This window comes from Rhinatrema bivittatum, chromosome 4 (assembly GCF_901001135.1).
Source record: "Rhinatrema bivittatum chromosome 4, aRhiBiv1.1, whole genome shotgun sequence".
NCBI classification, from domain to species: domain Eukaryota; kingdom Metazoa; phylum Chordata; class Amphibia; order Gymnophiona; family Rhinatrematidae; genus Rhinatrema; species Rhinatrema bivittatum.
Window position 1 is genome coordinate 341,867,724 of NC_042618.1, and position 27,611 is coordinate 341,895,334.

The window sequence follows — 27,611 nt, forward strand, 5'->3', positions numbered from 1 at the left end:
TGATTTTATTTTAATAGATAGAATTATATGCCCGAAGATTATTTGGCTGATATAGGCCAGATAACATGGTCAGACCATGCCCCGGTGTGGGTAACGTTGCGTCTGTTGGATGCTGAAGCTGGAAGGAAATTCTGGAAACTGAATGACACTTTACTGGAAGACGAGACCTTTTGCTCTACCCTAAAGCTGAGATTGGGGATTATAAAAAAAACAATGAGGCTTCTTTATCTAATCCACCACTATATTGGGAATGCCTAAAAGCAGTACTACGTGGTAGATTTATTTCACAGAGCACGTACAAAAAAAAAGATGAAATTTGCCCAAAAAACAAAATTATTAAAGGAGATTGCTTCACTAGAAGAATTGCATAAGCGTAGGCCATTGCGCTCTGTGCTTTTGCAATTGCAACAAGCCCGGACCCACTTATGCTCTCTAACATTTGATGCTGTCTCCTATCAATTAAACCTCACGAGACAGGAGCATTTTGAGTGGGGAATTAAAGCTAGCAGACTTTTGGCACAACGGTTGAAACACCGCATAGCTCAATCTCGGATCACCAGAATATAGAGGGAGGATAGATCTTTATTGGTCTCAGCAAAGGAAATACTTAAGCATTTCCAGTGGTTCTATGGAGCTCTGTATGCGAGAGATGTAACAATTCAGGAGAGCAGGATAGATGAGTTCTTAGAACAGGTTACTCTCCCCACCATCTCTAGAAAGGAGAGACAATTGCTAGAGCAAGCTATATCTTTGAGCGAAGTTATGAAAGTGATTAAGGACCATAAAACTAATAAAGCACCGGGCTTGGATGGCTTTACAGCCCAATTTTCTAAAAAGTTCATTTCAGAAATTTCCGCTCCTCTCTTAGAGCTCTTTAATTCATTGCGAAGTGGACTGTCCCTGTTTGCGGGATCTAATGTGGCTAGGATTGCAATACTGGCAAAACCTGGAAGAGATCCCATGGAATGTGGCTCATATCGCCCCATAACCCTAATTAATATCAATTTAAAAATATTAGCTAAAATATTAGCCAACTGTCTAAACAAAGTGGTGACCAAATTAATCCACCCTGACCAAACTGGATTTATCCCAGGGAGGATGGTGGTGGACAATGTCCGCAAAATCATTGATCTCATTTGGTGGGCCAAACAGAAACATTCTCCAGCTGTATTATTGTCAGTAGACGCAGAAAAAGCATTCAACATGGTCTACTGGCCATATTTGTTTCACACTATGGAAAAAATGAACTTTGGTCCCTTTTTCTTACATTGGATATCTATATTATATGAAAATCTAAGGCATGTGTCAAGGTGAATGGAGCGTATTCAGACACGTTTCCCATAGAAAGAGGATCTAGACAGGGATAGGGTTACGCATTATCCCCGTTGTTGTTTGTATTGTTTTTGGAACCGTTAGCTATAAAAATCCGCTCCTCAGCGCCTATCACAGGCATTTGAAATAGGAGGTGTGGATTACAAAATGTCTTTATTCGCCGATATTTTGTTTACTCTATCAAATCCGCCAAAATCCTTGGCGAATGTAATGGATACATTATCGGATTTTAGCTCAGTATCTAGTTTTAAATTAAACCTCAATAAATCTGAGATTTTGAATATCTCCCTCCCTCCAGATCAAATAGCAAGATTGCAGGCGGAGTTCCCCTTTAAATGGGCCCCTCATAAAATAAAATATCTAGGGGTCTTAATTAGCAATAAAGTAGAAGATCTTTTCCGACTGAACTATACACCTCTCACCTCCAAAATCTTCAATGACCTGGACAAATGGTCCAGAACCCAATTGTCATGGCTGGACAGAATTGATTCAATAAAGATGAACGTTCTACCTAAGCTTCTTTACTTATTCCAGACCCTTCCCATACATGTTTCCACCTCCGCTCTTAAATGCTGGCAAAAAAAGTTGTTTGCCTTTTATATGGAAAAGGAAACCCCCCAGGGTAGCAAGAGGAATATTCTACAGACACAAATTACGAGGCGGCTTGGGTGTCCCACACCTAGGTTGGTACTATGTGGCAGCACAAATAAAGAGCTCTTATAGATTGGAATAAAAAAGGTGAGCAGAAAAGATGGGTGGATATTGAACAAACTATGCTAGGTAATATGCCCATACGGGCAACCACATGGCAGCCATGCAACACCTGGTTACCTGGAGGTGTAATACCCCCGACTGTTGAAACCACTATGAAAGTTTGGAGACAATGGAGATTTAAATTGGTAGGCACGAGACAGTATTTCCTCAGCTCATCATTGTTTCATAATGGCTCATTCTCCCCTGGATGGGAGTCACCATGTTTTAAACCTTGAAAAAGGAAAAAAATCTTGACTCTGGGCAATATATGGGAGGTAGGGGGACTAATCACTTTTCAGACTCTTAGAGACAGATAACCAGCTTCTAGATAGAGATGTTTTCTCTTATGCCCAAATATGTCACTTCATTCAATCCGACAAAATAGTTGATGATTTACTTAAAGGGAAAACACAACTGGAAAGGTGGTGCGCACAGGCGGACAAGATAAAAGGGGTTAATTCCAAAACGTACAATTTTCTTAAGCGTGAATTCAATCAAAAACCCACATATGTAACAGCTTGGGAGAGGGATTTAGGAAAAGAATTTGAGACCGACACATGGGATTTAATCTTTATTAATACAAAACTGAGTTCTATATCAGCTTCATTAACCGAAAACAGCTATAAAGTTTTACTATGTTGGTATTATACACCGGCTAGACTATATAAAGCAAAGATTAACAGCACTGACACCTGCTGGCGGGGATGTGGAGGTAAAGGCACATTCTTTCACATGTGGTGGGAATGCCCCGAGATAGCACAATTCTGGGGGACAGTCACAAAGTTGCTGCAGCAAATTTTAGAGGTTAGCATTAACCTGCTCCCGGAACAAGCTCTGCTAAGTGTACCCATGGACAGCTCCAAATCTGAATGGCTACTGATCCACCAAATACTGATAGCTGCCAGGTGTGTAATTGCGGCACAATGGAAACACACAGAACCAATCCCCATCAGCATGCTTATTTCTAAAGTGGACAAGATATGTGAGCTTTACAAGTTAACAGCCCGCAAACATCACAGAATACCTAGGTTTCAATGATATGGCTTCCCTACCAAATACGGAGGAAGATCCTCCTCCTCACCCCCCCCCCCCTCCCCACCACCCCTACAGATTGAGATCAGCTTTTTGCTAAAGATACCACCCTTAAGGTCTAAACTTTATATTGTATTCTTACTGAAACACCGTTATTGTATGATTGTCTGAGATTAGAAAGATTGCGGAAACTGCATGTCAATAGAACAGCGTTTACAATTGCTACTTATATAACATACTGTATAAATATGCAAGTCACCATCTGTTCAGTCCTATGTTAGTATGTATTACATTGTTTTTTGATGGTTAATAAAATATTATTCACAAAAAAAGAAACTGGTTGAGTGGGAGACGACAAAAGGGTAGTGGTAAATGGAGTTAACTCCAGAGTGGGGGGGGGGATGGCTTTACGAACAATATGCCGCAGCGATTCATCCTTGGACTGGTTCTTTTTCAACATTTTTGTGATCAACATTGTGGGAAGATTGTCAGGAAAAGTTTGTTTTTTTTGTTAATAATACTAAGATCTGCAACAGGCTAGACAGCTAAGAAGTTGTGGAAAACATGAAGCAGGATCTCGCAAAGCTCAAGGAATGGCTTAGGATCTGGCAGTCAAGATTTAATGTTGAAAAATACATTTAGGCTGCAAAAACCCAAGGAGGTGAATTATAAGCACAAAAGAACAGGATCTGTGGGTGATCATATCTGATGATCTTACGATGGTCAAACAGGTGGATAAGGCGACAGCAAAAGCCAGAAAGATGCTTGACAGCCTAGGGCGAGGAATGGTCAGCAGAAAAAGGGAGGCGATATTGACCTGTATAGGTGGCCTTGAGACCTCATTTGGAATACTGTGTATAATTCTGGAGACTGCACCTTCAAAAGTATATAAACTGGTTGGAGGGTGGCTAATAAAATAATCTTTGGTCTTTGTTCTAAAGCAAATGGGGCCGACTTAAATCTAAACAGGTATACCCTAGAGGAAAGGTGACATAGGGCAGATATATGAGAGAGATTTAAATACCTCCACGGTTTCCATGTAGAGGAGTTGGATGGGTTTTCCTGAATTAGCGGAAATCAAGTTGAAATAAAGGAAGCTTTAGAATGAGGAGGTCTTAGGATGAGGGTGAAAGGAGGTAGACAGAAGTAATCTAAAAAATGACTTCTCTATAGACAGGGTACTGGATGCATGGAACAGCCTCCCGGTGGAGGTGGTGGAGATGAGGACAGTATCTGAATTCAAGAAAGCATGGTATAAACATAGGGGATCTCTGAGGCAGTGGTAGGGATTGTAAAGTTGTTAGTTTGGTGATGGACAGACTAAATCGGACATATGGTCTTTTTCTGCTGTATTTTTCGGTTTCTTTGTGTCTGTAAGCCAAGGTATGTTGAGTGTGATCTCAATTTCCAATTTACAGGTAATGCTCTTAATATTTGTATTATGCCAAAGAGAGCTTCCTTCTGGCATTCATAGGCTGTATTATGTATAAGCAACATAGATGCCTTTTTGAATGGTATTTAGGAACATGTGTAGCATGGCAGTAGGCTTAAGGACAGTCCACCCGGTATGTTCTGTCTGTATTACCTCAGGCTTGTCTGACTGTTAAAGCATACCCTGCCTTTGCTTGTTCAGTTATAATTTGTCAGCCAAGCACCTGTCTGAGTGACACTGATCATGAAAGGGCCCTCTCCACCCCAGATTGAAGTGAGGAATGGGTGTGACTGGCACCTGTTTATAAGCTGTACATCTGCCAGGGTTGTTAGCTGACAGGATGTGAAGATACTTTAGGCTAACTCTGAATGAAGAGACCTGTCCTCAGGCCTAGGTGTGGTGTACATTCAAATTATCTTTAACTCTTGGAAACCCAAATATAGAACCAGCAGTTTAAGCAAATGTAATGCACCAAAGGGACTCTGGAGATGGCCAGAATATGAAGATTAAAGACCCTTCAAATTGTACTTGTAGTTCCTGAAGAATATGAGAACTTCCTGGATCCACAAGCAGTGCACTTTGAACTATTTTCTTAAACCCATACTTAACCTCCAGGTTGTTTCTTGGATGTTTCCTTGGGATCTTATCTACTTCTTTTCTCACCATAGTTGCACAGGATTTAGCCAAAGACTTCAGTATAAACAAAGCATAAAATGAATCCTCTACTTAAACTAATTTTCCTTCTGTGCCTCTATGAAGGGTCAACAAAGCTTTGTGTGTTATGACAGTTGCTTCTAAAGGCTCAAACTGTGGCCTTCACAATGTATCTAGGCTGTGTTGAATAGGAGACCTGAGATCAGGTGTCTCTATGCTTCAGAGCTTGTTGAACATGGAAATGTGTGTGTTTCACTGATATTTAACTCTCCTATTGTCTTTGCTCAAGAACCTTCACTATTTTGTATCCATCCAGACCTAGTTTGAGCTTGCCAGATTCAATACTTCTTACACCACTTAGCATAACTCGTTCCTGTCTTTCATAGTATTTATTTATTTATTTTTATTTTTATTTTTTGTTTTTTTATACCGATCTTCCTACATTAGATGCAAATCAAACCGGTTTACAAAGAACAAAAACTTGCCTGACGGCATTACATGGAACAATGAACATTTAAGCAACTTTAAGTAACAGTCAAAGAGAAGAAAAATTAAGTATACAATTTAAATTACATAGTAATCAAGGTAAATAAGAATTGGATTACATAGTAATGAAGGTCATAAGTAATAAAAGTCTAACAAATGAATAATTCAAAATTAGTTGTGCTTGTACTAGGCTTAGTTAGGGAGAAGGAACTAAGAAGATATGTAAAAAAGGAGTGGAGAATAGCGGAAGAAAAAATAAAATGGAATGAAATAAAATAAAAATAAATAAATAAAATTAAAATAAAAATAATAAAATAAAAGGAAAAGTCAAGAGTGACTGAGGGACTCTTCAGAGGGAACCTGAATAAATTAGAGAGACTAATAACAGATCAAACCATATAAGAGAGAGAAATAAACAGAGAAGTGTAGTGAGAGATGTAGAGAAGGCTTTAAGCTAACAAGAGGGTTCTGGAAAAGCAAGCTTGAATAACCAAGTTTTAAGTTTTTTCTTAAAGGAGATTGGGCAAGTCTCTTGTCGGAGGTCAGGAGGGAGAGTGTTCCAGTTAGAGGGACCAGCGGTAGAAAAGGCCCTTTTTCTTAGAGATGTTTTTACTTGAGGGACGAAGAGGGTACCTAGGTATGCTCTTCTCAAAGGTCTGGTGGAATATTTAGGGCGAACCTGGAAAGTGAGATCGAGTGGGGCAAGATTGTGTAGGTTTTTGTGCATGATGGTTAGCACTTTGTAGATAATTCTATATTTGATGGGGAGGTGGTAAAGGATTGGAGTGATGTGATCCCTCTTGTTTGTATTTGTCAAAATCCTGGCAGCTGAGTTCTGTAACATCTGTAGTGGCTTTATAGTTACAGCAGGGAGTATGTGCAATTGGGTATTGTGGAGCATTTAGAAACAGGAAGGAATGTTTAATTTTGTCAAGCCACAGGAGCTTGTGTATTGGTGTCAGCTCCCCCTTTGTCTGGAGTGTACTAGTTGCCTTTGCATGCCTGAAATGTTTTAATACTGACAGGAGAAATGGTTCCCCCCACCCACCCCACAATGTGGGGAATTTTTTTATTCACTTTTTTTATTTTCTCATAAAAAAAAAAAATAACATCCCTGAAGATGTGTACAATTCCTGTAGAGGGCACTGAGAGAGAGGCAGCAGCCTCCGGACACCTGCATCCAGTGCCAGCCATAAAATGAATAGAGAGCTTTGTCAGAGACATTTTTCCAAAGGGGAAAATAACCACCTTAAATGTTTAATGGTGACCGCCTTCCTCTTTCTGCTTCAGGGATAATGCAGTACTGTGCTCCTAGGCACTTGGTATTCTAGGGGGGTGTCTGATGAGTGTGAAAGCTGGACAGTAAATTTCATGGTTTGGAAGAATTAAGACGTGGAATTTTGTGACCATGTATTTTCTGACAGCGCCAGCGTACTGCTGTGTAAACAAAATGTGCAGACTGTAGTCACCCAGTGACTATTTTTGAGTCTTCCTGCACAGGCTCGGCCAATACTGGTAATAGAAAGAAGGCTGAACTTGTGTGAGTTACTGTGGCTTGCTTGACTGAGGAAGAATAGGGGTCCAGAGATACACTGAAGCATCTTCCTTTTTCACTGCTCTGTAGTGAAACAGTTCCAAAAAAAGCCAACATAATTTCTAAGGATTGTACATCTCAGACCTGATCCCAAAGAATGAGAGTATGATATAAATACTGTTAATTACTTATTGAGGAGTATGTATCTTCTTTGTGTATTGCTATTATTAGGCAACTACTTCGGTACCTTTATAGGTCTATCTTTATCTGTTCCTTAATTTTCCACCAAGTGTAGTGTTTAAGAGGGGTGGGGGGAAGGGTTGGGGTATAAAAGAAAAAGTCAACACCAATTGTATTACGCTTTATCTTTTTGCTGTACTTTATTGATAACCTTGCATAGAATTCTTGCATTACTATTATATGCACTGCTTGTGTGTTATGGTTCTTTTCTGTTGACCAATAAACATTTAATTACAAAAAAAAAAAAGATTGAGTATGATCAGAAATATCTCATCTGGTTTAGCCAAGAAAGCTTCTTCATTATGGAACAAATCTTAATTCTGTTTGTTTTAATCCTAACCTGGCTCCCCCTCCCCCAACACCAGAAACCTAGTGCTACCACCTGCCAGTAACCTAGCGGAGAGGCTGAAGAAATCTTTGTTTTGAAAGGAGGCCCTGAAGCAGCAAAAGCTACTTCTTTATTGTCCAAGTCCATTCCAGTTCAGACAAGTGAGTTCTGAACTCCTGCCAGCAGAAGGATACAGAGGGGAAAAAATTAAAAATAGGAATAGGCGGTTCCTGGGAATGCTTTAAGCCCAGGATTCCGGTGAAGCATAGGCCAAGTCCTGGGGGTGCTCCAGATGACAGTCCTGTTGGACTGATTCTTCCTTCCCCTTTGGAAATCAACTCAATTGGGATCTGACCAATGGGTCAACCACTGGGTGGTCCCCAGTGATTTTGTTCCCTTGCTGGATCTGGCAGCTGGAGCTATTGACAGGGCTCCTAGGGCAACAGTCTTTAGGATTTATTTCTTGCTAGAGCAGTCTCCAAAGGCAACAGTATTCAGGGCTGATTTCACTGGTAGAGGAAGAGCCTAAAAAAAAGGGGGAGTGGGTAAAGCTTGCAGCACAGTCTGTTCCCTGGACGGTCTCCAGTCTCCTATAATGCTGTGTCGGATTTGGACTTGGTCAAAGAATTCGAAGTATTCTTCCTCCTCTGCTGCTGGGCAGGGAGTAGAGGTGAGGTACCACAGGTAAATTACAGTGGTTCAGCATGTCAGCCGGTGCATTCTGCTTGGCTTGTGGGCAGGCAGATGCCAGGCAGGAGGGTGCAATTTGTGGAAGGCTTTCACCCTGCCAAAAGCAAGACTGGGTGGGTTCCACAATTAAAGCCCTGGCCTCTATGGGAGAAGGCAGCGCTATGGTCAGCGTACCTGTTTTGGCAGGATTAGCCATTTAACTCCGCTTTGAGCCAAAAAAAGATAATTATATAAATAAGTCAAGCATGCCAGGCTCTCTATCTCTCTCTTCCCTCTGATAGTTGAATGGAGAAATTCCATGAGGCTACAGATTTACCCTCAGGCATGGCAGAGTCTGCACAGCTGCAGTTCACAATGGAGTAGTTGCCTCCAAGCATGTTGGGGATCCTCTCTCTTGCCCTCTCTGCTAGTGGAGCAATCAAGGGAACAGCTTGTACAACTGGCTCTCGTCCTCGCTACACAAATGAGGCTTCCTAGAGGGGCTTTTTAGACCAAATTAAGCTTATGGCTATGTTTAAAAAAAACAAATCACCAGGGGAATGCAGAAACAAAGTCAGTCCCAAACTTCAAGATTCATGCAAATTGCCGCTTTAAAGAATTAAAGAGCTAACTCCATTGCTCAGAGGATGCGAAAGTTCATCAACACGGGGTCCCCCGACACGGTCAATTAGGTTTGTCTAACAGAACCTTCCCCTGGTGAATCCATGCTGCCTCGGGTCCAGCAACCCACTGGATTGTAGATAGTTCACTGTCCTGTTCTTCAGCAGAGACTCCCTTAATTTTCCCACCACTGAGGTGAAGCCAACCAGCCTGTCATTTCCAGCCACCGCTCTGCTACCACTCTTGTGTAGCAGGACCACCACCGCTCTTCTCATCTTGCGGTATCACTTCCAAATCCAGGGATCTGTTGAACCAGTATTTCAGCAGACCCGCCAGCACACCTCTGAGCTTGCTTAGTATCCTGGTGATGCACCTCATCCGGTCCCATGGCCTTGTTCACTTTGTTTTCCTAGCTCTTCCCATACATTCAGTTCTGTAAATAATTTCATCCATCCCATCGTTACCTACTGTCTTGTCAACCAGCAACTGTCTTTTTCTCCAGGGTCGTCTTTAGTGAATACCAAACTGAAGTATTTAATATTTCTGCCATTTCTTCGTCTCTCTCCACATATATCTCCTTGTCAACTTCTAAAACCTCAGTATGGATGTGTAGGCTAGAAGCAGTTATGCCTTGGATGCAGGAGTCTTAAGAGCTATGATGGTTTCTGCCCACCTAGTCTGAGTGGAGCTTTGGTACGTCCCACTTGTCTGAACTGGTCTGGTATGGACAATGAGGAAAATGACACTTTAACTTACCTGTTATTTTCTTTTTCCATCAATAAGCAGACTAAATTAGCCATTACATGTGGGTGACATCCGGCAGAACCAAACAGACTTGTCTCTCCAAGCTGTAGAGTTTTTAATTCTACTCAGTATGTGTGGGAGTTCCCATGCAGGCATTGTCTCATAAGCCTGCTCTGTCATTTTTTGTCTCTGCTGAAGCACAGACATGACTTTGTCTCTTCTCTGTTTTTTCCTTCAAAGTAGTTGTTTTAGTCAGAAACCTTTTTCTGCCTTGCCTTGGTTCTTCTGCAGCCACAAAATAGCACTTTTAAGTGCTACAAAAAAAAAAAAAATCAGTGTGTTAGTTTCCAAAAGAATGTTGGGCTAGAAGCAAAAATATACCATAGTGAGTGTTTTTAAGAATTGCTTGTGTGGAAAATGTATGTCCTTCACTGATGGCCATGATCTTTATTATTGCTGTCTGGGGCCATTTCACAATCAGAAATCTGAGAAGCCTTCTGACAGAGAGGTCCCTGCACTCTCAGCATTCCAGGGCCTTGCGCATGGAAAGGCTGCATAAATCTCTCTGGAGTTGCAGTAGGCCTTTCTCCCATAGTGCAACGTCGTTTGCCTCCTCGGGAAAAGGCTTGAATAGAAGTTTTTCAAAAACTTCCCTGTCTGTGCAGGCTGAGACCAGGGGACTGAGTTCAACTTGCTACTCAGTGTCTTAAGCAGAAGCAGCATCATTTCCTGGAGCTGGCCCAGCCTGCATCGAAGAAGTTTAAGCATTCTAAATGCGGTACATTAGTACTGGTGCCATCAGAGCATCCCTCTGGTGCTGGCAACACATGGAGTACCTCCTAGCCCATCAACGCATTCGAAGAATGGTACACTGGCGCACAGGGAATTGATGCTTGGGGCATCCTGGAGCCCAAAACCTGATGCACTGGCACATGCTACACTGACACACTCGAAGAGTACTGCTACGATACATACCATTTTGAAGACATGACTATGCTTTTCTGGTATGATGCACCAGTGCTCCTGATTCAAGTTATGATGTACTCAACGCATATTGCATTCCATGATGTGCCTGGGCAATTTTTATACCTGCCGGTTCAATTTCTTCACTTTACACCGGTGTCAGCACAGGAGCATGCTCCAAAGTACTTAAAGTTTTCTTAAATGTCTAAGTATTCAACTTTCTTAGGCCATTCTACTACCTTGGACCAAGCAGGGTTGCCAACACAACAATATACTAGCCATCTGAGATCTGCGGGAGAAGGTGTAAGATTACTTACTCCAATTATCAGAATGCTAATGCCTCCTAGATTGGTAGTGGAAGGTCTTTGACTGGAAACAGCAGATCCTGTCTGTACAATAGTTTTGCTCTCCTCAAAAAGACCACCTGTTAAAATGCAAGAATCTATCTTCATGCCAGAAGATGTCCTTCCACCTGCCAGAGGACACAACAGTTGCATGACTAAAGTGTGGTGCCTAGTTAGGAGTATCGATACCTCTCCAAAGAAGCAGATGGAACATTTCATCTTCTCTTCAACCCTTGCTTCGGCAAGACTTGAAGAGAGTCCAGAACTCATCCATAGGTGTGCTCTAGCAGACCCCAGATTAGGGGCCTTTCATCGACAAAACTCAATTGTAGCAGAATCTAGTCATTTGGAAGTATTGTACTAGCCGCTCATCTAAGACCTCGGCCAGAGGAGCCACCTAATACCTCTTCTTCATCATTGGAGTCCCAGGTAAGTGGGCCATACCTCTGGGTTCAGATGATGATTCTACTGAAACACTGTTTGGTCCTGTATCAGATTCCCCAGAGCTTCCCCTCTGATGATCTCATCTATTCAAAATGTATTGAGAAATTAGGAGCAGCACGGGTGTTCTCATACATGAGGATAAAGACCCATGTGTACACCACCTTTGAATACTCAAAATTCTGGATATACCAGCTGAACTTTATGCCTTACCAATTCATGACATTCTCAAGGTCCTGCTCATAAAATTATGGGGGAAACTAATTTCATGTTTTCCTTGAAAATTAGACCTCAAATATAGGATCCAACAGTCACCAGGCTTCAGCATATTTCACTTGCCCCACTAGTCCATCCATCGTAGTGAAATCTTCTATGAAAAAAGCTAAGAAAACTCATTCATTACAATTTCCCACTGGGCAAAGATGATAAACTTCTGGACAATTTTGGCAAAAGGATATTCCAAAGTACAATGCTTTCCGCTCACATTGCTATCCATCAATTCTACATGGTGCAGTACCTCCATGATTGTCTTCAGAAACTGAAGCCATACTTACCTCACGCTGATCAGAACACCTTCCCTTAACCATTCTGGGATGTGGAAGAATCTGTTTGACAATTCCTCTGTTTAATTTATGAATCATTCAGTTCTGCTTCTCGTACCTCTGTGGCTTCTATTAGAGCACAACATAGCTTAGCTAGGAGCAAGTTTCATCCACAAGAAACTGGTGGACCTCCCATGCTTGGGGAAAAAATCTCTTCGGGGAAAAGCTCCAAGAAACAGTTTTCCAGATATGATTAAAAATTGGTGGTACAGTGTCTCTCCTTGGTGTCAAAGCAACCTGCTCCATTGTTGCATCTGTACTATCCTTACAAATGACCTTACTTTCACAGATTGCCTTAACAGCCTTTTCAACAGTATCATTTTCCACCTCTTCCAGCACAGCATCAACAGCAACTACTGGCCAGATCTAGACCACGGAAACACTGTCAGCCAAAAACCACCCATCAGGCCCAACCTAAACCAGGGCCCAGTTTTTGACCCCATCAAACTAATCCCCTCCCTTCCCTTTGGTAGCAGGACAAATTCATTATTTTCTGGACAAGTGTCAAATAACTAAGTACACCTGGGTCCTCAAGACTGTGCAGAATGGGTACTGGTTGCATTTCTCCCAGTCGCTATCCTTTCCACACTATTCACTTCCCTGTCCAGACCTATCTCATCTCCTGCAGTTCCATCTGAAAATGCGGTTGCTTCTCAAACAGGCAGTGGAATTGATCCCTACATTGGAACACATGCAGGGCTTCTATTCCAAATATTTCCTCAACCCCAAAAAGACTGGGAGATTATGGACAAGGCTTCTCAATAACATCCTTCAGGAAAAATTCAAAATGAACTTCCTTGGCACAATTCTCCCATTTATTCAATAGGTTGAATGAATGTGTGCCCTAGATTTCAAGGACACCTATACTAATGTTCCAATTCATCTTGCCCATTGGCATTACCTATGCCTCCAAGTGGATTTGTCCCACTACCAATACAAAATCCTTCCATTCAGCTTCTTTTGCACCCAGAGTCTTCATGAAGTGCTTTGCAGTAGTAGCAGTGCACCTACATTGCCAGGGAAAACAAATCTTTACCATACCTTGATGATTGGCAGATTGGAGCACAGACTCAAGAATCAATTATTTTCTGATCAACTTCGAAAAGTCAAACCTAGAATCCACACAGTGCCTCCAGTTAATAGGGACATGTATTGACTCATTGCTACAGAAATCATTCCTGCTCAGTGAATGGATGTCCACCATGATTTTGCTCATCCAAACACAGCTGTCCTATCAGAAGTCCACGGCCAGGAAACTCCTTGTACTATTGAGACATATGAGAGCAGCCACCCATGTAGTTCCACTAACCCGCCTTCACATCTGTTGTCTCCAGTGAAGTCTGAGATCTCAGTGGGATCAACTCATGCAACCCTTCTCCGCAGTAGCATGAATCACAGTGCCAATGCATATCCAGCATAACTCTCTGCTTCAATGGCAGGGGGAATGAAGAAATGTGGATCTATATACAGACGACAACCAATAAGGACTGAATTACATAGTCTGGGTAAACAAATAAGCATGGGTGTAGCTTGCTTATTGCGGCGGTTACTACCCCTAACTAATCAAGCTAGATATTTCATTTAGATGCAGTTCCAATACTGCTCTCTACATTAATGGTGGGGGTGGAAGGGAAATAGAACCAAAAGGTTACTAAGAGCCAAGAGAAACAGATAAGTATGAGAGAAAAAAAAAAGTGTGAAACTGGATGGGCTGTTTGGTCGTCTTCTGCCGTCATTTCTATGTTTCTATGTAATGGCCAAGGGAAGTTGCAGTGGTGGTAGTTCCCATGTGCTCTTACATTGCACCTCAATTCACTTGCTTCCCCATCAGCTCATCCTCAACGGATGCTTCCACCAGAGGTTGGGGAGCCCATGTGGGATCCTTCTGAGCCCAGAGAGTTTGGTTTCATCAGGAGTCCTTTTCACATCATTCTCTTGGAATTCAGAGTATTGTGGCATGCTCTGAACATGTTCACACATCTTAAAGGGAAGAGCATCCTGATTCAAACAATCAGGTTACCATATTCTTTGTCAACAAACAGGGAGGAACAGTATCATAGCTTCTGTGCTGGAAAGTGCTGAAAATCTGGAGCTGGGCGGAATGACATCAAGTGACCCTTTTAGGCAACTTACCTACCAGGTGTTTCTGGCATTCTAACATATCGCCTCAGCAGAATTTTTCGACCTCACCAGTGGTTTTTGCAGCAATCAGTAATAAACTGTTCAATTTTTGGGTCTACTGACGGTGAACCTGTTTGTATCACAGCAGAGCACAAAACTAAATCAATTTTGCTTCAGTCTACCAAGCAATCACAGATTAGCACAAGTCGCTTTCCTACTCGATTGGAGCCAAAACAGTGCAAAAGGTTCTTCAGGAATACACCTGCCTGATCCTCATAGCACTAGTGTGACCAATTTGGTGTGCGTATCTCATCGAGCTTTCCAGCAGTCCTCCAATACTGCTGGGGGGGGGGGAGAGAAAAAAGCAAGGGGCGGATCTCAAGATGGCGCCCGCGGCGGCTGAAAAGGTGCATGAGGGAGACTTGCCGGTTAGCGCGCCGTTATCCCTTACAATAACCGAAATTAAGGATGCGGTTTTAGCAGCCTTAGACTGCAAACTTACCGGCATATCGGATCAAATCGGGGCATTACGAGAAGTGATTACCGACTTCGCTCCACGGCTCAATCAAGTTGAGGAACGAACGTCCTCATTGGAAGATGACGTTATAGGACTGCAGGGGAAAGTGTCTACCCTTGATAAATTACTCCAAGAACAGATTGCAAAGACCGATCTCGAGAACCGGGCCCGCAGGTCAAATATCAGGTGCCTGGGTATCCCTGAAACGTTGGAGGAACATCTACTCCGTCCCTCCCTTATAAAATGGCTGCCGGAGGCTTTAGGCCTGCCGGAATTGGAAGGGGTTCTGGACATTGAAAGGGCACATCGAATAGGAGCCAGGGGCCCAGATCAGTCACGACCAAGAGTTGTAATCCTGAAAATCTTTAATTTTCACCATAAGCAACTACTGATGCAAGCTGCGAGAAAATGCGGTACTCTGCAGTTCCAGGGAGCAAACGTCCGTTTAGCCCCGGATTATTCAGCGAGAGTGGCAGCCCTGCGTAGGGCATTTGCCCCAGTGTGTGGCAAGTTAATAGAAAAAGACTTGCGTTTTACAATGCAATTCCCAGCCAAGCTCCGTATCAATCACGAAGGCAAGTGGCATACTTGTGTAACCGTCGAGGAGGCAACGAAATTCCTTGACTCTTTGAATACTAGTTCTTGAGCAGAAGTCTCACACAGAGGCGCTATCAACAAATGGAGGAGGAGGGAGAGTCCTGGGAAGCCGAGCACTCATGTTTGACTCCACTACCCTGACCTATGTGTCTGGGAGGGTACTTTATTGAGGGGGGTAGGGCACTGGTATCAAAAGGAATGTGTACGTTTCAGAATAACCCATTTCTTTTTTTCTCTAAGGATTGCAGGTGTGTGGGCCTTCTGCATTTGGCGTGTACTACCTAAGGTTTGGGAGGGTAAGTCAGGCTGGGAGCTTGCCCTTCCGCTGATCTACACGGTATCGTGGTTCATGGATCCATGTGGCAGTGATGGGTAGTAAATGCAGGATAATTTCCTGGAATGTGGACGGTTTGGGCACCCCTATTAAGAGAGAGAAAGTTTTCCAGCATTTAAAACTGTTAAAGGTGGGGATAGCCTGCCTGCAGGAAACACACTTAACAGCGTCCGAAAGTAAGAAACTCTGCAGAGAATGGGCCTCTGCTTGCTATTTCTCTGAAGCAAAGGGGAAGAAAGGTGGTGTGGCACTATTAGTGAATAAGAATATCCCCTTTACACTTATCAGGGAAATAAAAGACCCTGAAGGTCGGTTCTTAATTGTTATAGGAACGTTAGTGGGAAAAACGGTAACCCTTGGTACTCTTTATGCCCCGAATATGCCAGATCCAGTATTCGTTACCAAGGTGGTCAATATACTATTAACTAACTCGCAGGGTGATATTCTTCTCACTGGTGACTTTAACAGTGTATTTCAAGCTGATTTGGACAAATCTAATATTCCAAAAAGTTTTAAACAAACAGCAGACTCAGGGGTTCGCCAATTTTGCACACGATTAGATCTCTTAGATGTTTGGCGCCTGCTATATCCAGATGATAAAGCGTACACACACGTTTCCAGGGCACATGCTACAATGTCCAGAATAGACTACATATTGCTTTCCAAACCTATGTTTGACAAGGTGGACACAGCAAACATTGAGTCTATTGTGATCGCAGATCATGCTCCGGTGTGGGTGGACCTCTGGCTATCTAACACTAGGGTGGGACAAAAGACGTGGCGCTTCCCTGGGTCTTTGAATGCAGATAAGGATTTCCACATATACTTGCAAAAGAAGTGGGATGATTTTGCACAGATTAATGAGCAGCATATGAGCAATCCAGCGTTGTTCTGGGAAACGAGCAAGGCCGTTATCAGGGGAGAAGTGATTGCATACTCTATTGCGCAGCGGAAAAAGTTAAATGCCCTTATTTTGCAATTGGACTCTCAACTCCAAGCAGCACAGCGCTTATTAGCACAATCCCCCTCACAGGCTCATAAAGATGCATATAAAGCCTGCCTTCTTGCCCTAAATTCTCACCTACGTCTTCGGGCGCAAAAATCGCTCAAGGCCTCTGAACATTTTTTCTTTCAATATGGGAATAAATCTAGTAAATTGCTAGCCCGGATGGTGGCTGTAAAGCGGAGGAAGACTTTTATTGGAGGTCTTAAAAACCACCTTGGCCATCATGTTACTACTTGTAAGGAAATTTGTACTGTTCTGCGCGAGTTTTATGAAAGGTTATATACAGAAGACAGACTGGGGGGACAGGCTGCTGAGGAGGAGGCGTTTTTCCAGGATATACTTTTACCTCAGGTCCCAAAAGATAAATGGGAATTTCTTAGTAGACCTATCACTGTAGGAGAGGTACGAGGGGTTATCAATACAGGGAAGAACCACAAATCTCCTGGGCCAGATGGGTTTACCTTAGAATATTACAAAATTCTCAGCTCCTCGTTGGTGGAACCTCTAGCGGCTTTCTACAACCATGCATGCGAAATAAACCGTTTTCCCCCGCAATTTAATACGGCGTTTATTACAGTACTACCCAAACCAGGGAAAGATGCTACTTTAGCATCATCATACCGCCCTATATCTCTCTTAAATTGTGACTTGAAATTGTATGCTAGGATCTTGGCACAGAGAATGAACTCAGTTTTGCCTTCTATAATTTCACAGTACCAGGCGGGTTTTGTAGGGGGCCGAAATGCAGGAGGCCATGTAATTAGACTGCTCTCCGCCATTGAAACGTCTCACTATTATAATATTGAATCAATGGCGGTAGGGTTTGACTCGGAAAAGGCCTTTGACAGGGTCTCCTGGGAATATATGTTTTCAGTCCTTAAGCGCTTTGGGTTTCCTAATCAGCTCATACAAGCGATTTCCATTTTATATACGCAACCAATGTCTCATATTGTAGCAAATGACACTATTTCAGAAGCCTTCTGTATTGCGAGAGGGGTGAGGCAGGGGTGTCCCTTGTCCCCCATATTATATATTTTGACTTTGGATCCCCTATTAAGGAAACTGGCAGAATCTCCCATTGTTCAGGGTATTCATTATAAGAATGGGAATTTTAAAATAGCGGCTTTTGCCGACGACATGTTAGTTTTCCTATGTAATCCTGCAGTCTCGCTACCACATGTCTTACATTTACAAGCTATGTTTGGAGAATTTGCTGGGTTAAAAATTAACGTGGAAAAATCTGAAGCTTTGGATATATTGGGGACCTTAAAATCTACCTGGTCTGGTAATTTCCCCTTAAAATGGGTGAGCGCTTCTCTAAAGTATTTAGGCATTTACATCCCTGCTTCTCCTAGCAAGTTATATGGGCTAAATGTTATCCCTTTGAAGCAGAAAATGATTAAGAACCTTATGGCATGGCGGGATTTACCTCTGTCCCTTTCTGGGGAAATCCTGTTATTAAAAATGATGGAAATTTCGAAATGGTTGTACCTTTTTCATATGCTGCCGGTCTGGCTTAGGAAACAGGACATTAAGGACATTAACAGAGGACTCCAACAATATATCTGGAACGGCAAAAAGGCCCGTATACCACTAAAGATCTTAATGTTACCTAAAGGTCAGGGGGGACTAAATTGTCCGGACCTGGAATGCTACAATCAAGCGTGTTTAGTACGCCATTTACGAGACTGGGTAGGTCATACTACTCTCTACTCTCCACTCTCCACTTGATCATTATAAAGCTTGGTTGTCTCCACACGCTCCTGGTGCTGCCCTGCATCTATTGGATTCCTTACTTCCTAAATTAATAAGTGGCAGTGTAGTGGTGAGACCCATGCGTCAGCTGTGGAAATCGCTCTGCAAGAAACTAAAGGTGCCTCAGGGAGCGTCAACTTGTTTACCTATTCGAGGATATAAATTATTTCAGCCAGGAATGACGCAATTGTTATTTCAGTCGTGGTCATCTAAAGGTTTAAAAAGTATGCTGCAACTACTTGATCAGGAGGCTGGTCATTATCAGATCTGTAGTTTTCAAGATCTAATGGACAGATATGCTATTCCACAAACTGACTTCTATGGCTATTTACAACTCAGGCATTTTATGTTAGAAGAGCACAAAACGAACCCGGCGTTCTTTCATGGACACAAGGTACAGGACTTTTTGCTGGGTGAGGATGGGAAACGAATGTCAGCTTCGCAATATTACTCAGCACTGACGCTGCTGCCTCCACTACCGACCTTGGACAGGGTAGTTGCAAAGTGGAATAAGGTCTTGCCTCAGGACATCTCCACTAAAGACTTACAGGACTGTTTTCATTACTTACCTCGAATTGTGGCAAATGTAACTCTCCGTGATCAGGCCTATAAGTTCTTGCATCAAGCCTTTTACTCTCAATGTCAAGCCTATTATATGGGCCTCACTGCGGACAGACAATGTACCAGGTATACCACCAAGCACCCAGATTTCTACCACTGCTTCTGGACCTGTCCTATGGTACAGGTTTTCTGGATATCTTTGCAGCAACTAGTTCACTCTATATGGGGACTTGATCTTCCATTGGACCCACTCATTTGGCTATTAGGTTTATCGAGGAAGATTGATTCAATACTTATGGGACGCCAACAATGTTTTCTTAGGAAGATTATTTTTATTGCACGTGATGCGATTTTGACACAATGGACCCAACAGGTACCTGCTTACAGCAAAGTGTGGAAGGCTAAATTTCATAGACTGATGCATATGGAGCTCTTGATGGCAAAATCTGTTTCTAGTGAAAAATATACGAAAGTCCACCTCCTATGGACGGAGTATATTGCACTTCTGCCAGCAGAGGAATCTGGAGTCTTACCGTGATATGGTCCAGCACCTTCTCCCACATGCACTATGTCCATGACCTACCGATTTGGACTTTTATATATATGACCCATACGATATGCTACTTTTAACATTTTATTTTCTTTTCTTCTTATCTCTATCAGATACCAGTGCTTTACCGAGATAGCTGGGGGAGGAATGGTAAGGTAGGGAGGGGGGGGATAAAGGGGTTTACTGTGTACTAGTTTTACAGTAAAAATGGTTGACAGTTGGTCTTATCGTTGCAACATGTGTTACGGTGATTGGCTGGTCTCGAGCATATGATTGACCTACTTGTATTGAAGCTTCATAAGGTGATATGTCTCAAAAGCTGGTCATACGTGCTCTTATTGATGTTTATTTAACTGACTGTTTCCAATAAATATATTTACACAAAAAAAAAAAAGTTTCTATACCGCTTTTCCAAACAAGGTTTAGTCAAAACGGTGTACAAAAGATACAAATCATAAAAATAAAATAACATAATTAAAAATTACACAAAGCTTGTAATAAAATAAAAATACAATAAAAACAAGTTCATAAGTTATTAAATCTCGTCAAATTAAACATAAAAACAAGATAAGTGCCATCTTATACATTATAACGGTATATGAGGGGAGAACTGAAAAATGGATGGTTATGTGGTGTGTAAAGTGGTTAATGTTTGTTTGAAGTAATTTCGAAAGCAATCTGAAACAGGTGAGTTTTTAAGGATTTCTTGAAGTGAATTGGATTGGTTAGTAATTTTAATGAATCTGGCAATGCATTCCAAAGGATGGGACCTGCTACTGAAAAAACCCTTTTTCTTGTGATATTTAATTGTGCTTGCCGAAGTGAAGGGGTGTCTAAGTTTTTTGTTAGCAATCTCAAATGTCTAGTGGGTTTGTAAATACGGAGTAGAGAGCAAAGCCAAGTGGAAGAAGAGTTGTGGATGAGTGAATGGATAATGGTAAGGATTTTATATTGTATTCTAAATCTTATTGGTAACCAATGTTAAGTCTTAAGTATAGGAGTGATGTGATTTCTAACGGAAGTACCTGATAGGATACGTGCTGCTGCATTCTGGGCTAATTGTAATGGTTGGCTGGTATTATCGGGGAGGCCTAAATAAAGAGAATTGCAGTAATCGAGACCTGAGAAGATAAGAGATTGAAGGATAGAACGGAAATCCTGAAAGAACAGTAATGGACAAAGGCGCTTCAGAAGTTGTAGTTTGTAGAAAGAATTTCTTGTTACTGTTAATGTGTTGCTTCATGGTTAGGTCTGTATTGATAGTTACACCTACATTTTTTGCATGATTAGAAATTGGAATGGAGGTACCATTAAAGAGAAAGTGAGAGGGGGGACCAATAGAAGATTCTGAAATAGAAATGAGATGAACAATTTCTGTTTTTACTGGATTTAGTTTTAACTGGTTGTGTGAAAGCCATGTGTTAATGATTGTTAGACATAAGGAAACTAAAGAGAGAGTGTCTGACCAGGAAGTATTATATGGAACGATGAACTGTAAATCATCAGCATAGATTTTGAACTGTACGTTTAAAGAAGAAAGAATACAGCAGAGTGGTAACAAATAGATGTTGAAAAGAATAGGAGATAATGAAGAACCCTGAGGAACACCTGAAGCAATTGTGTAAGGATCAGAAGAGTGATTACCTATATTGACTTGCTGAGTGCGATCTGTGAGAAATGAAGAAAACCACTGTAAAACTGTGCCAGAGATACCTATAGATTTGAGACCAGAGATGAGAATCTGATTATCAACCATGTCAAAGGCTGCAGAGATGTCCAAGAAAACGATAATATAGTCTGTGTAAGAATCAAAAGCTCGAATCAAAAGGTATCAAAAAAGGTTAATAGAAGGGTTTCAGTGGAATGTCCTTTGCGGAACCCATGTTGATTAACATGAAGGATGTCATGTTCTTCTAGATAATCAGAGAGTTGGAACAAGACTACTGACTCAATGAGTTTCGCTAAAGAGGTTAGGGTAGCAATAGGCTTCAAATTGCTAAGGTCAGATGCATCTGTAGATTTATTTTTAATGATAGGTAAGATGGAGGGGTTTTTTAAAACAATGTGGGAATTGTCCTGTTTCTAAGGATTGGTTAACTAATAGACTAAGAAAATTACTGGCATGTGGGCCTAGTGCTTTAAAGAAGGCACCAGAACAAGGATTATCTGGTGAGTTAGAAGGGTTTTGTTTCCTTATAATAGTTTGGATGGCATTTTCTGACACTGGAGTAAATTCAGACCAAGTATAGTTGGGTTCAGAGTTGTTACAAGAACGAAAAAGTAATTTTTGCAAATTCATTAGATATGTTTGTAACTTTAGTTTTGAAATAATTTGCAATTTTATTACAAGATACTGAATCATGAATTATGGTTTGCCCATTCTGTATTGTTAAAGATTTTACAATATTAAATAAAATATTGGGGTTACCATTAGATTTTGAGATTTTTAGAGTAATATTTTTTTTGCAATGTTTGTGTTCCTGATATAGTGGCTTAAGAGGCAATAATACGCACTTTTTGTTTCTGGTGTTTTGTTAGGACGCCATTTGCATTCTAGTTTTCCAGGAGAAGTTTTTTGAGAATGTAATGATTTCATATACCAAGGGGCATTGTTTTTTTCCTTGTTGAGTTGGACTTTGTTTTGTTTTTTTTTAAAGGGGCAATTAAGTTTAAAGAGGAGGAAATAGCAGAATTCCACTTAGCGACGGATTCATCAATGTTATGGGCTGGGATAGTTGGCAAGTTAGGGACTGTAGTCTCTATAAAAGAATCTGTAGTAATAAATTTGCGCTTTAATGTGGAAGAATAAGTTTTATTATTAGAATTAGTACAATTTATATTTAAGGAGAATTGAATAAGATAATGATCGGACCAGGGTATGAGAGTGATCTTGGTTTTTCCCTTAATGGCGGAAGCAAAGAGAGGATTTATGAAAACTAAACCCAAAGTTTGTCCTTTCGAATGGGTTGGTGACTGTATAAGTTGTTCCCAACCCATGCTCAGTAGAGCTAAAAGCTCTACAGCTTGGACAGACAAGTCTGTTTGGTGCCATCGCATGACGTCACACACATGTAATAACTAATTCATCCTGCTATCTATGGAAAATACCATTTATGGTAAGCAAACTTCCTTTCCTTTAGCTTTGCCAGACTAGTCCAGAACCCACCCAGAGAAGCCACAGTGAACAAGGGCTCTCAGTCTGATAAGTTCAGAAATGTATTGGTGAGTCCATTGATGCCCACTCTGAAGGCAGTTGGCTTAATTGTGAGCTTGGTGAAGGGATTTTTAGTCCTAGGTTAATAACTATGGAATTATGTTTTTGGTTTGTGTCTGGTTTTGGTTAGGATGGTGATATGGATACCAAAATAAATAATTTCCTTCAGTTGTCTTACTTTTGACATAGCTGAAGGCAGTACCACACCACCTTAGAGGTAGTAGTTAGCTTTGAGCTTTTTTTCCTCTGTCTCTATTTGCTGGCAGGAGGACATGACTAGGAAAGGAAGTTAACAAGTAAGTTTAAATTTCACCTCCTTGCATAGGAGATGGAATGGCAGTTCTGGAGCCTTGTCTGCAAGGATTCCTCACCTCCATCTCTGCCAGAGATGGATGCGACAAGAGTTTTTTGCAGCATTTTGAACTGCTTTGGATTGACCAGTGTGTATTTGGATACTAATGCAGCCACCCTCGGACTGTCTTCAAACCCCAGGAACACAGATTTCTTCCCAGATTTCCCTGACTAGTTGTGCATCAAAGCACCCTGGATATGACAGCTTGTCGAGACATAATTTATCTAACATTCTATATAATTGCTTATACTTTATAATACTTTTCCTCTTTATGACAAGTCAAGGGACCAGTGCAAGCCCTCTCCTTCCCTTTGTGTGGCTTATGCTGTCATGTTATACATGCAGTACTTAAGTTACTCGTGTCTTCTATTGATTATTGTCCAGGAGAGCACTGTTGTGATGAACTATCAACACCCTTCTCTTCTTTCTCTCTGTCACCCTTACTAGGTTCGGAAACGATGTGCAACATTTCAAGGTGCTGCGAGATGGGGCTGGAAAATATTTCCTGTGGGTGGTAAAGTTCAATTCTCTGAACGAGCTAGTAGACTATCACAGGTCCACCTCTGTTTCCCGGAACCAGCAGATCTTCCTCCGGGACATTGAGCAGGTGCCACAGGTGAGAGAGTTTTTAAAAACTGCAAATACCTCTGTTTAATGTATTAATGGATATGAACTTGTCTTCATTCACCAAGACTGCCCTTTCTTAGTTTTAGAGATAGAAGGGAACGAAACTCTAAAAATAGCAGTTATGACATCCTGAATATAAGCATTGGTTTGATAAGGATTCCACTTCTTGGATCCAGTGATGTGTAATAGCCCTAAGGGAAGGGTGTTTCCCAGCTGGGGCAACCCTTTCCTGGAACAAAAACAAGAAGTTGAGCACCTACAGATCCTTCATATTTCTTCCTCCTTTTATTTTAATGTATAGCAATCCTTCAGACATTTCAGGAAGTTACAACTTGGGGCAGCTGCTTCCAAAAAACCCTTTCCCATGTGAGCAGAAAAGTGCATCAGGGTGTGGATGACCAAGCAGAGGCACACATCCGCCCAGCTCGATAGAGCAGCATGGCTCCTCTTGCTTCCCTCTAGTGCTTAGAACTGTTAGGTTCTCCTGTGCTTTCCCTTCGCATATTTAAGAGAGAAATGGAGGCTGGGTATTCAGAGATGTGGTCTTAGGGCAATGTTCAAAGGCATTTATCTAGATAAACAAGGGTCTACCCAGGTAAAATGTCATTCCTGAAAATTGCCCCCAGCTCAAATTTGGCTAAAAGTGCATGCAGCTTCGGTGGCTTGCATGCTTTTAGCTGCAGGATAGAGAGGCATTCCTGTGAGCTTATTCAGATCGAGGGAGGAAAACAGCACGGATGCATTAGATTTTCATATGTATGCATGCTATTTTGCCTCCTCTTTCCTGTGTGCACAAAAAGGTATAGAGTACTTGAGTGCTTCTAGAGCACATACTTTTATAATTGCTGATTTTTCAAAGAGAAGCAACTGGTGTACATTTACATATAGCACATGTGTTGAAACCACGTAAATAGTTTGCAACTATGTTGGCTCTGTAAAAATTGCCCCCACGGTCTTTCTGACATTATATCTTCTGTTTCTCTTCATCTGGAGTTACAAAGACTCAGTGCTATCCTGAATAATGTTTGCCACATCCACTTTCCTTTCTTGCAGCAACCGACCTATGTGCAGGCCCTTTTTGACTTCGATCCCCAGGAGGATGGTGAGCTAGGGTTCCGGCGTGGAGACTTCATTCAGGTCATCGACAATTCCGACCCCAACTGGTGGAAAGGTGCATGCCATGGCCAGACGGGGATGTTCCCCCGCAACTATGTCACTCCAGTGAACCGCAATCTCTAAGGCGACAGAAGCAAAGATATAAAAATACAATAAAATGGGAGGGGGGAGAAAAGGTGGAGTTAACCACATAACAGTCCAGCGATAAAAGCACTGCCCGGCAGTACATTGAGAGCTTGCTCTTCAGAGGACTGTCCCTGGAGGTGACACTCCTCTCTTCAGTATGGAACTCTAGAGGGTGGGGAGGGGAGGGGTTGAAGACATTTGATTTTAGAATGCCAAAATTTACCTTTAAATTAAAAAAAAAAAAAAAATTTTACTAGCAGATTTCCACAGCTGCTCTTGTTTTTCCTCTCCTGATTTTTCCCTTTGTCTCGTCTCTTCTCTTCTTCTGTCTGTCCTTGCATGCAGTTTAATGCCATATAGAATTCTAGCCATGCTGATGAAATAAAGCTGCTGGTATTTCCTCTCTATGCAAATGTTTTGGTTTTATCAGGTGTAATTCCAGAGAAGGGCCAATTCCCTTTTTTTTTTTTTTTCTCCCACCAGCCCTTGAGAATTTTTATTTTCATCAATATTTTCCCTTCTTGCTAAATCTTTCTGTAAGATTGAGCAGCTCTGGAATCAGGTATCAACTTGAGTCTGTAAAAGTTGCTCGGACAGATCTAGAACCTCAGCAGAAGTATTTTTTAAGCAACAGTAGCTTTTTATTTTTTACTCCTTCAGGGTCTAAAAGGTGTATGATTGAGCACTTTCTCTTTTTCCATAGTGCCTTTTCCCTTATTTCTTGTAGTTTTTTTTTGTTTTTTTTTATTACAGCCACAGTCCATTGCCTTTCTAGTCTGCTCCTTGGATCACCTGTTTTCCTGGTGTGTAAATAGTTTTAGTTTTATTTTTAACGGGAGGGTTGAAGTGTGGGCAGAGTTAGCAGTATTATCAATGTAAAAATACATGCAGACAAAATAAAATCTATTGTTCAGTCACATTTTAGTTTTTAATATTTGGTAGCATCTTCACATTGTTCTTTTCTTGGAAATCTAAAGCATATTGCATTTAAGCTGATCTTAGTGTAGCAGGTGACTCTGTGTCCCCCCATGATTGGGGAGCTTGTGCTGTTTGTTGTCAGCACAGGGCAGCTGTTTTCTTTACTGAACCAGACACTTAAGGAGATTAAGCCTGAGAAATTCTTAGTGGTGGAACTTTGTAAACAAAGGCTAAGAGCCCAGTCTGATTTCTTGGAATGTTTTCCTTTGGTGCTTGCATGAACATTCCCATGCTCCTCTAGGGCAGCAAGAATTTGAAAGCTGTGTCTTTTTTTTTTTTTTTTTTTTTTGCATGCACAAGGTTTCTCATAATGCTGCACTTAATCTGTTTCTTGCTCTGCTGCCTTCTACCAGTCTGACTCCTCCAGTTTAATAACTGCTCTCATTCTTCCTGCCCTTCTCAAAATATACAAACCTGCTGTGGAGGGAATTTAGCTCGTTTTTCCAAAGCAGCCTTCCACATGGATTATTAGACACGGTCATGGACCACAGAGACATTTTGGTTCCAGTCTTTTATTTCCCGTTCACTTGTGTTGACCATGGAACTTTGCAATTCTTGACCTAAAATGGACCTAAAGGATACCTTGGAGACATCCCACTCACGCCAAGCAGGGATGTGCCTCCTGGAGCTGTAAGCCTTTTTTAAGTGTTAAAGAATTGTCACAATGAATGTCAGTATGCCTTATGCTTTAATTCTGCTGAAGTCAAAGGTTAAAGCAGCCCCTGTAGATTTTCCTTTTGTCTCTGTCAGTCTTTCCCTTTCACCCTCTCTTTCTTTTCCCTTTAAAATCACCGTGAAAGGTTTCTCTAGTGTTAAAACACCTGGACCATCTGATTGTTTCTCTTTTGGGATTGGAATATATCATGCAACCTTGCAGACGTATGTCTTGTGTGTACATATATATAAATATATATATAAAAAAAAAATCAGTGTTTAAATAAAAAAAAAAAAAAAAGCTTCTGTACTCAATCTTTAAAACTGATGCAGCATTTGGTAGATAGTAATTAATTGTGAATAATAAACATACAATGTATTCTTCACTCAGGTAGAGGTGTGTGCGCTTTTATCATTTACTGATGGGGAAAACCTACATTCATCTGCGATCTGTTACTAGGGAACATCTCCATATCTTCAGTTTATAAGCGCTTAATTTTTATTGTAAAGAGAAATATATTTATGGCATCTCACTTTTGAAGACTAGCCTAGAACCTTGAGCTAATAAGTGCGTAGGGCTAGTTCATTTAAAGCATTTTCTTTCTGGACACCTGAATAAGAAATTTATCTCCAAAGTGACAGGTTGGCTAGCAGAACAGCATAAAAGTTTTTGCCATTTCATTCTTCACTAGCAGTACAGACAGAATGGCAAATTGCAGGTGTACCAGAACTCCAGTTTTCATAAGCTCAGCAAAAGCACAGAAAGTGAAAACATGAATTTGATCAGAGATGGACAGAAGTTGCCTGACAAACATGCAAACGTGCAAAACCAGTCTGTTCTGATGCCAGTCTTACAGGCCTAAATAATTGTTTGCACAGTGGGGGGTTTTTTTATGAGTTTTGCCATGTAATGATAGATAAATAAATT

At 41.4% G+C, this 27,611-nt stretch overlaps 1 protein-coding gene across 1 annotated transcript in view; it reads left to right on the forward strand.

The window, feature by feature from the left end:
- GRB2 (growth factor receptor bound protein 2) overlaps positions 1-27,063 on the forward strand; it is a 127,691-nt gene extending 100,628 nt beyond the window's left edge. Inside the window, exons 5-6 of the mRNA XM_029600539.1 lie at positions 23,630-23,798; positions 24,863-27,063. Coding sequence (XP_029456399.1) covers positions 23,630-23,798; positions 24,863-25,048 — 355 coding nt within the window. The 3' untranslated portion in view covers positions 25,049-27,063. The remainder of the gene's footprint in view (positions 1-23,629; positions 23,799-24,862) is intronic.
- Positions 27,064-27,611: the final 548 nt, after the last annotated feature.